The sequence below is a fragment of the Haplochromis burtoni genome, unplaced genomic scaffold (assembly GCF_018398535.1).
Source record: "Haplochromis burtoni strain Fernald_Lab_line unplaced genomic scaffold, NCSU_Asbu1 Contig_65, whole genome shotgun sequence".
NCBI classification, from domain to species: domain Eukaryota; kingdom Metazoa; phylum Chordata; class Actinopteri; order Cichliformes; family Cichlidae; genus Haplochromis; species Haplochromis burtoni.
Genome location: NW_024582426.1, coordinates 65,025 through 75,008, shown reverse-complemented (window position 1 = coordinate 75,008; position 9,984 = coordinate 65,025). Strand labels below are relative to the sequence as shown.

Sequence of the window (9,984 nt, the reverse complement as noted above, 5' to 3'; positions counted from 1 at the left end):
CTTATCCTTTTCAGGGTCGCGGGGGGCGCTGGAGCCTATCCCTATCTCATTTAAAGCTAATCTGCATATCAAATTCATCCTAACCTTTATTTATGTAAATCGAATTAGTCACCACAGCAAAACAACTAATTAAAAAAACAGCAGTTGTAGTCTAGTATATCAGTTTGTTCGTAGCTTCCACACATCCAGCACTGACTAAAAAACATTTGGAAACAGTTATTGGCACTTTTGTGGAAAACATAAAAGGTATAGCAACAAACAGCATAGTTGACTAATGTCTGCACACGTGCCATCTTATATAGCCTTACAAAATAATACTGTGGTTCAACCGGGCACGTGCATGTAGCTGTGTGTGTGTGTGTGCACACATTAGGGAGTATTCCAATGCTTAATAGCACTAGACGTCTGCTCAGCACATCATGGAAGCACTTCCAAACAGCCATGGCAACAATCAGAAAATGTTGCAGCAGATTTGAGCTACCCCCTGCTGGACATATTCTCCTTTAAAGAAAAGTTTCAGTTTCAAAGTTAGCGCTGCCTCTTGCTTATTACATCACATTCGAGTCACAAAAATAGTGAAGATGCCAGCTTAAGGCTTTACAATGCACTTTGTTAAGCAGTGTGAGGTCTATCTTTTATGTACAGTCTGTAGTCAAAACTCAGTATACGATAAATAATAATAATATTGAAAAAGGCATAGTCTCCATCTCACAGCAACACAACAATATTCATATTTGCTTTTTCTGTTGATTTGTTGGGCATGGTTCAGCGTGGCTTAGCGTACACCTTAAAAGGGTAGGGTGTGCGAGTGGCTCCGGTGACTCCTTCTGTACTCAGCTTGACTCCATCCAGAGTGGAAAAATTAAACTTCTGAAACAAACTGACAAAAAACAGGAAGAGTTCCATCCTTGCCAGCCCCTCACCGAGACACGCACGCCTTCCTGGGAATGAAGGTGACTCTGGTTATCACCCCATCTAACCAATATCATAATTACAGTTTATATGTTAAAATTACCTGCAGAGAAAGGTAAAAATGCTCCCCTCCTCACAAACTTGCCCTCGCTATCTAGGAAATGTTCAGGATTAAAGGTGTCTGGAGTCTCCCATTTATTCTTATCAAACAGCACTGAAGTCAGGTTAGGTATCACAGAGGTCCCCTGCACATAGACGACAGCAGTCACATTCAAAGATGGTATTCAAAGTGCTGGTTTATACAGCTAGGCAATGTTTGTAAGAACAAATATAAGACAAAAAAAAGACCATTTTATCTTGAAAAAAGGACAAAGAACCCTGCCTAAAATCTCATGCAAGGGCTTGTTGACAGTAAACACTTGCTCATTGCTAACACTGTTAAGGGGGTTATAATCTGGGAAACGACACATACTGTTTTGTTAAGGTATAGCCTATATATTTAACATGTATCATTATTAGCGACCTTGCTCTCTTTCAGAAAAAAATGTTTTCCCATTTTGGCATCTGCAATGCATTTGAAAGCAACATTCAGTTTTAAGTTGCAGTGTGGCCAGTGGAAAAATAGAAATCTCAGTCATTGTTTATTTTGGAAATAGAAAAGTATTTTTGTAAAAAGCGAAATTATTTTTGGCAAATGCAAACCTTGTTTTTGGTCCCCAACGTGATGGTTTACCTGGATGAAACCAACGCAAGAACTTGAACTAAGCAATTTTTAATCTTATGTAGGGGGCTTAAGCTGCTGTGTTCTGTGAGCAGACCAGATGCACCTTGGGTATGAAGTAACCACCCAGGATTGTGTCCTTGGCGGCCATCCTGAGTCCATTGAGTGGAACGATGTTTCCCATCCTCTGGATCTCGTGGATGACAGCATCAGTGTAAGGCAGGTTGGGTTTGTCTGCCATGGTGGGCTGACGGGTCTGTCCGATCACTCTGTCTATCTCTTCCTGGACTTTACCTAGGAGTCAAATTATATTAACTTGTTAATTAGCAGGTATCTGTGTCATATAATTATTTTGATCTCTGACCTGGATGGTATTATTAAAAACTAGTTTTGTTCTGAACTTACACTGGATCTGAGGGTTCATGATGAGATAAATGAGTCCCCACTGCAAAGTCTTTGAAGTGGTTTCACTGCCAGCCAGGAACAAGTCCAGACAGCACAGAACCAGGTTTTCTTCCTCAAAGCCCAAATGACTGTTTCTGTTGTGCTAGCGAGCGAAGCAAGGTATCAAAAATACAAGTTAATGAACAGATTTTATTTATTACTGTTATTATTATTTTGGTTGAACGTAAACTGCATACTTTCTCCTTTGTGAGGAAGCTGTCAATGTAATCTCTCGGGTTGTTGGGGTCCAGATCTAACTTATGTTTCTCGATCTCTTCCCTGATAGATGCCACCAAAGATTTGGAGCTGCTAAAGATGCGATTGTGAGGCCCCGGCAGGCGTTTCATCAGTCCTGGGAATGCATCATATAGCTGTTAGGGGAGGAAATTGAAAAAATTTATTCAGTGGTGGGTTACCTTTCAATATTTTCAGGAAGAAAAAAATCCCACTGTGTCTTACTAGAGCCCATATGGAACCTTCCAGATAGGCCATCTCAGTCAGATTGCTCAGCATGATCTGGAAGTTGTGGTCACTGTAGTCAAATCGTCTCCCAAACACTATCTTGCAGATGATGTTGGAGACAGCATTGTTTAAGAACGGCACTGGGTCGAATGGCTCACCTGAAGATGGGAAATGCGTTTAGTCACAGTACACTGTGTGTGTTTTGCTTTCACTCATTGCTGTCTCTTGACCTTTCTCCTTTTCCATCGCGTCCTTCAGATGTTGACTTTCATCACAAATACTCTGCTCTGTCGACTCCTTAGCTAAACCAAAGGTGCGTAAAGTAGTCATGGCAAAACGTCGCTGTCTCCTCCACACCTTCCCATTACTGAAGAAAAGACCCACTGAAAGGAAAAGAAAGCAAAAATTACTGAGGTGTGGCTCAGAGGTTGACCTGACTGCTTTGTTGCTGAAGTATTGCATTTGTGTATTTTTTTTTTTTTTGTGATTCACCTGAGTTCCCTGAATAAATTCTGGTCACCATCGGGCTGTAAGGCCGGTCCACAAAGTTGTCCGCTTGTGTTACTAAAGCTTCCTTCACCATCTTCCACCCGGACACAAACACTGTTTTGTGTCTTCCAAGACGTATGCAGAACACATTCCCATAAAAATCAGCAAGCTGTGGATGCAGCAGCAGACAATAAGTGGCCTGTTGTCTAGCATGTGATTCTGATAAGATGCATAGCACAACCTGTTGTTAGCACTATAACTTAGTATCTGCAAGGTATTTGGTATTGTTTTATTATTTTTCCAGAGTGAAACATGAACATTTTGTTAACTTTATTATTAATGTTCTCTTTAAACTATGCAAGCAGTGATTCTACTTCAGATAAAAAGTTCAACTAAAGAGCGTCAGTGTCAGTGGAAGTCCTGAGGTTGCCCGAGTGGACTTTTAAGACATGTGTAAATGCCACAATGATATCAGCTTACCTTGGTTAGGTAAATATGAGGCTGTTTGGCATCAATGTTGAAGATGTTTCCTAAAATAGGTAGCGCTGGAGGGCCTGGAGGAAAGCCCGGTGGATCCTTATCCTTACGAAAATGAAAATATACCATAAGGAGGCCGGCAAAAATAATAAGCAGCTGCTCCTTTATATCAAGACAAAGAAACAAATCACGCAGCTGCATTGTGAAGCAGAGTAAAACTAAGTGATCAGGACCTCAGCTCCAGGATCCCTTCCTATTTAGAGATGGGCTGGTACACTGCTGACTCACAGCTTGGGTATATATAATGATCTGTGTGTGTGTATGTGTGAAAGTTTGTCTGATACTGGGTCAGGCCTCAATTATTACAGATTCTACTAAAAAGTAGCACAAACATTTTTGTTTTATGTTCACATTGTTGATGTGAAATCTTTACATACATACGTGAACGGTTTTCAGTAAACTGATATAAGGGAGAAAAAAAACTTGAATAGTAACACAAATAGTTAAATGTACTGGTGCTTACATATTAAGTATAGCTGAGCATTTAAAGCGCTATCTACTACCAGCCTCATTCACAAAGCACTTTGATTATATACCTGAGCACTTTGTCTAGCATTCACGTGTATGCATACACACAACAATACTTTGACATGCAGACTAGAGGAGCACTGGCTTGTGAAAAAATCAAATGTTAAAATGGGAAAAGAAGCTAGTTGAATATGTAGTTGTGGCTTTGCATATACGGTTTCTTGTGTAACCAGTGAATTAAATCAGGTGTGCGACACAGATTGGCAAACAACTAGTTATGAATACATTTTATTACTAAAAGTGTACATTACAATTTGTCGTTATTGCAATTTAATGATGGAATATCCTTGAATTAAAACACAATATAGTGATTCGGATGCACATGTAAAGAAAATCAGGTAATCTTTGCAGGCAGCAGTGATACAGCAATGAAATGAAGATATTAAAATTTAAAAAAAAATCCATCCTTCATTAAAATACTTTTTCTCAGTCTTGACTCTTAGTCGTTGGTTAAATGGCTCAGTGAGATTTATCGAGTCTTGGCGTGAACCTTGAAGGGTTCAGGCACACGTACAATTCCAGAAACTCCCTCTGTACTCAGCTCCACTCCATCAGGAACAGAGAAAGTGAACTGCTGCAGCAAGCCGACAAAAAACAGGAACAGCTCCATCTTGGCGAGGCTTTCACCAAGACACACACGGTTCCCTGACAAATTTGCAAACACATACACGTGCAGGTTTACAACCTGTGGATGATGTTTTTTTTCTTGTTCAGGTTGTGCTAAAACAAAACACTCATTGTGGGTTTTACCTGCAGAGAAAGGTAGGAATGCTTCTCTCTTCACAAACTTCCCATCAGCATCCAGGAAGTGTCCTGGGTTGAAGGTGTCTGGAGTCTCCCACTCAGTCTTGTCAAACAGCACAGAGGTGAGTACAGGCAACACACTGGTACCCTAGAAAAAAACAGACAAGATAACAAAAAGATGCACTTTAACAACAACACCTGACAGAACAAACATGCAAAGCTTAAAATGTATACTGCATGCACCTTGGGTATGTGGTAACCATCCAGGGTTGTATCCTTGGCAGCAACTCTGAGTCCATTGAGAGGAATAATATTTCCCATCCTCTGAATCTCGTGGATGACGGCATCAGTGTAGGGCAGATTTGGTCTGTCAGCCATGGAAGGCTGGCGGGTTTGTCCAATCACGTTATCTATCTCTGCCTGGACTTTCTCTGTGAAAGAGAATTAAAGGAGTTCAGAAGAAGCCATATTTCAACACCTGTCTGTTACCATAGCACAATTATGAGTCTCAGTCTGTGCTTTTTTGGTCTGAGTAACTTACTCTTTGTTGTTATTCTTTATTTGTAATATCGTGGTTATTTTGTACACCTTTGTTTTTCTTGCTCATGATGTTTTCTTTTGCCACTAGAGAGCCACTTTACACACGGGACAAACTGTTGGTGGTGAGGACACTCATAATAATGAATGGAACATATTCTGTTCCTCAGAGACAAAGGGGGAGACAACAGGGCTGCTGAGCTGGAGCTAAGCAACCAAACACAAAGATATGACGTGGGAAGACAGGTCGGAGACGGGTAGTAATATGGAAAAAACAATGGGCAAGTGGAGGAGGGGAAAAAAGAGACCTCTAGTCATGCTGGACTCCTTATGGGAGGTCAGCATGAGAACAGAAAACAAAATGTGTTATTAGTTGTTAGCGTTAGAAGTATTTTGTCCCATCTCTCTCTCCTCTGCCCAATAGATGGCTGCCCCTCTCCAATTCTGGTTCTTCCCGTTAACAGTGCTTATTCATAAGGGGTCATCTGATTATTGGGGTTTTCTCTCTATTATTGTTTGTCCTTTTTTATTTTTTCGAAAATAAAGCACCATGAGGATACTGAGATTATGATTATTGAACTTAAATGAACCTCATGCATAGGTTAAAAAGGAGTGATAATTGTTTAATCATTTAACTCTATTTAACTTTCCCTGCTAGTACATGCTTCACATCACTTCCAGTTTTTACATTGTCCAAATCAATACTGACATCATTATTCAAGTTCAATCATATTGTCGCTGCCTTCATTGAGCCAATCATCATCCACTCTGTGTGCTTTAAAGCTCTGTACTCTTCTGTCATTCTCCCATTCAGACTCCACACCTCCACCTGACCTGAGTCACTCTGAGGTAGACTCTGTCCTAACTCCTATCAAAACCAGGATTCTGTTCTGCCTGCCATGATGGGTCATCTGAGTTCAATCACCAAATATAAAATGATTAATTTCTCTGTCTCAATAAATCAAGTCCAGTTCTCTCCTTAATGAACTCACACCTTCCTGGTTGACAGTACAACAGCCCCTGCAGAACATTTTGGGTGCAATCTGAGTGGCAAGAAGAACGGTGAAGTAAATGCACTGTTGGTGAACAAAAAGTGGTGCAATCGTCAGCATGTTTGTGTGAAGAACTGTTTCTTTGGTCCACATATTGAATTGATAGCTGCTGGATTGCATCCATACTAGTTCCTGTTATTGTTGTTACTGTTCACATTTACAATCATCTGATCCATTGCGGCATGACTCACGTCACGGCTAATCCAGTATTTTAGTGTGTTTATGATTTTTTCTGAAGATAGTTGTTGATCTGCTGTGTGCAAATGCTGCTAATGCATGCAGGGCCATTGCATTTCCCATACTTATCAGATGAGATCAGAATTTGGTCCTATTGATACTGATGTAGGTGCCTCTTTTAAACAACATCCTGTACACACTACAAGTTGCTAGAAGATGGATAGTTGAACCTATGGAGATGTTGCAGAGCTACTTGGAGCCTGCAGACTAAAACCACATGGAGAGGACATTAACAGTACAAGGTGAACTGTGTTTTTCATTGTGAACAGTTACTCCTGGGAGCAATACACATTTCTGCACTCAATTTGAACTTGTCCGGTTGTTTGTATTAAACACCTGTAAAATGAACAGTGGCTTGTTTTGGCTGATGTTAGGATTTGTCAAAAGTAAATAATCTCACATTTGGTCTTTTGGCTATTTTAAAGCTCCATATAAGGGCTTATAAGCCACCCACCCTGGACATCAGGATGTCTGATCAAGAAAACCAGAGCCCACAGCAAAGTAGTGGCAGTTGTTTCTGTTCCAGCCAGGAAAAGATCAGCAGAGCACAAAACCAGGTTGGTCTCAGTGAAGCCCAGGTCAGATTCATTGAGCTGCACAGAGATATTGAAAAGTCACATTTGTCAATTAATATTAGAAAATGGTTCAGTTTTACAGTTCAGTTTGTGCAATGCAGTGTCCACATACATTCTCCATCTTGATAAGGAAAGCATCGATGTAGTCTCGGGGATTGTTGTGATCCAGGTCCTCCTTGTGGCTCTTTATCTCCTGAGCGATGAAATCTTTGACTATGTCGAAATAGCTGAACATTTTGTTATGAGGACCTGGCAAACGCTTCATCACTCCAGGGAATGATTCATAGAGCTTGTTAATAACAAATAATAAGAGAAAGTTTTATTCAAAGCATTACAGCAACAGCCTAGTATTTACAGAGGGGATGCTTTTGCATGCTTTTGTCATACTCTGGAAGAAGTAAATTGTTTGACTTACCTGACCCCATATGGAGCCCTCCAACTGAAGACTCTCAGACAGATACTTCAGCATGAGCTGGAAGTTGTGGTCACTGTAATCATATCTTTTCCCCATTACCAGCTGGCAAACTATATTAGACACAGCATTGTTGAAGAGACCTGCTGCACTGAAAAGTTTACCTGAAGAAGAAGAAGAAGAAGAAGAAGAGACAATTGTTACAGGTAACTTTTTGCTCCCTTGTGCAGGATTGTATGCTTATGTTCCACTTAATGTAAAGCACCTTTCTCCTGCTCTATCTCCTCCTGCAGGTATCGGATCTCCTCACAGATACACTGTTCCATGCGTTTTTTCCCCAGGCCGAAGTCTCGTAATGCAGACAAAGCAAAGCGTCTCTGTGCCTTCCATTTCCCACCGTTGCTCTTGAACAGACCCTCTAAATACAAACATGCAGATTTGGGAGTTAATAACTGGGAAACAATTCCTGCACTGAATGAGAGGAAATGGAGAATAATTTCTTAACCTGTGGGTCCCGAGTAAAACCTGTCAGCCAGGGCACTGTATGGTCGATCCACAAAGTTGTCAGCTTGCGTCACCAGAGCCTCTTTTACCATCTTGTATCCAGAGATCATTACCATTTTATTGCTGCCGAAGCAGAAACTGAACACGTTCCCATAGACTTCAGCCAGCTACAAAAAACACAACAAGCACAAAGGATGAAATAAATATGTTTGGTGTTATATGTGTAAACTGCTCTGCTCAGAAGCCAGAAATCCACACTCACAGTTTGACTAACAAATGTAAATATTCAAAATCCAAATCAAATCACATCAACTTTTGTTTTCTCATTGTTAAGAGTGATAAACAAAAAATACATTTTCGTCTTCAAAAAAGGAGGAGAAACTTCTTGGATGGGCTGTACCACACAGCAACATTAATAAAGATTTTTAAAAAGTTTTTCTAAAGTTCATGAACGTAGACCACAAGCAGTGTGCATGGTGTTGTGGGATTTCTCTTTAGCGTATTGTCCTTTATTGTATTGTCTTGATGAAAGGCCTTCATGTTACTTAGTTTAGTATGTCTGGTTCACACCTCATTCACGCTGGGAAACAGATGGTGAGAAACTGGTGAATGCCTCCCAGGAGACGGAAGCTCACACAGGAAGACTTGACCCCAGAGTGGGGGAGATTCACACAGGTGATAGAGAGTTTTTCTGTTTAGAGCCAAGGTGTGAACTGCAACTGTAAAAGCCTTTTGCTCTGTGACTGTGTTTAAAAGGGACCTGAACTGTTCATTGTCAGAGACGACTTTCAGTGCCCCCTGACTGACGTCTCTCCTCATGCATGGGAAATAAAGTGTTGGGTTTTAACTGCTCATCGTGTCTGCAGGCTTTGTTAATAAATTTCCACAACAATGGACTTGTTTCTGAAGTATTCTCTCCTCCCTGTGTTTAAGTAGAAATAAGAATTATTTGTGAGTGTAACATGAACATCTCAGTTTCTGTCTTGAAAGTAGAGCATGTAGACACACCAGCACACAACAATATGTCCAAATAAACAAAGCAGTACTATAAACACTCAATGACACTCAATACTTAGAATCCACTTAACATAATACAAGTATGACTTGACAAGTTTACCTTGGTAAAATAAATATGTGGGTGTTTCTTGTCCACAATCTGGAAATTCCCAATAAAGGGTAAAGCAAATGGTCCTGGTGGAAAATTCCTTGGATTCCTGTTTTTGAGGTGGTATGTGATCAGAAGGAAGAAAAAAATAGAGAGTAAAACCCCCTCAGTGCTCAGCAAAAAGCTGGAAAACCACATAGTTAAAGAGAGAGACAGCAGCAGCAGCAGCTGAAAGTCTGTAATCTGTCTTTTCCAGGCACAAAGCAGTGGTTTTGTAAGCCTGTCACGCTTGGGGGGGGTTAGCCAGAAGCTCAGGTCAGACGAGTCAAGAAAAGGCTCATAATTACCTGAGTCTAAAGGTGATGGTGATACAGCGCTTTCACAACGGCCTGTGTTTAAAGAGCACCGCATTCCCTTGTGTCTGCATGATGAAATCTATTCAGAGTCAATGAATGAACCTTTCACCTCATAGAATAGAACAGAATAGAATATCCCCTTATTGTCGTTGTACATGTAACGCACTGATGAAAAAACATAATCTAAGAGATTGATTCTGCAGTTTCATGTATATCTATCTATCTATCTATTGTTGGGAAATCAGTTTTACCCTGGTTCCTTTCATTCCTGGGGCCTCCAGAGATGCACCGGACTCAGTAGTCATTTTCACAAAAACTTTATTCATCTTTATTCATCTCTCTCTCTCTCTCTCTCTCTCTCTCTCTCTC

At 40.6% G+C, this 9,984-nt stretch overlaps 2 protein-coding genes across 3 annotated transcripts in view; both read right to left on the bottom strand.

Annotated features, from left to right (window-relative positions):
- Positions 1 to 65: 65 nt before the first annotated feature.
- Positions 66 to 3,722, bottom strand: LOC102295127 (cytochrome P450 2J6). The gene is made up of 9 exons (XM_005923193.2): positions 3,509 to 3,722; positions 3,032 to 3,197; positions 2,770 to 2,922; positions 2,537 to 2,697; positions 2,275 to 2,448; positions 2,039 to 2,180; positions 1,740 to 1,927; positions 1,016 to 1,157; positions 66 to 941 (listed from the first exon to the last, which is right to left on the bottom strand). The coding sequence occupies exons 1-9, from the start codon at positions 3,704 to 3,706 to the stop codon at positions 766 to 768; spliced, it is 1,500 nt and encodes a 499-aa protein (XP_005923255.1). The 5' UTR covers positions 3,707 to 3,722; the 3' UTR covers positions 66 to 765.
- A 618-nt stretch (positions 3,723 to 4,340) lies between these two features.
- LOC102294830 (cytochrome P450 2J4) overlaps positions 4,341 to 9,984 on the bottom strand; it is an 18,932-nt gene continuing 13,288 nt past the window's right edge. The window contains exons 1-9 of one of the 2 annotated variants that reach the window (XM_005923192.2): positions 9,272 to 9,507; positions 8,156 to 8,321; positions 7,916 to 8,068; positions 7,654 to 7,814; positions 7,351 to 7,527; positions 7,118 to 7,256; positions 5,081 to 5,268; positions 4,844 to 4,985; positions 4,341 to 4,738 (exon numbers count right to left, since the gene is read on the bottom strand). In XM_005923192.2, the coding sequence (XP_005923254.1) occupies positions 4,563 to 4,738; positions 4,844 to 4,985; positions 5,081 to 5,268; positions 7,118 to 7,256; positions 7,351 to 7,527; positions 7,654 to 7,814; positions 7,916 to 8,068; positions 8,156 to 8,321; positions 9,272 to 9,457 (1,488 nt within the window). In that variant the 5' untranslated portion in view covers positions 9,458 to 9,507 and the 3' untranslated portion in view covers positions 4,341 to 4,562. Of the gene's footprint in view, positions 4,739 to 4,843; positions 4,986 to 5,080; positions 5,269 to 7,117; positions 7,257 to 7,350; positions 7,528 to 7,653; positions 7,815 to 7,915; positions 8,069 to 8,155; positions 8,322 to 9,271; positions 9,508 to 9,984 lie in introns of those variants that run through there. The other variant, XM_042221337.1, reaches the window with a different exon arrangement.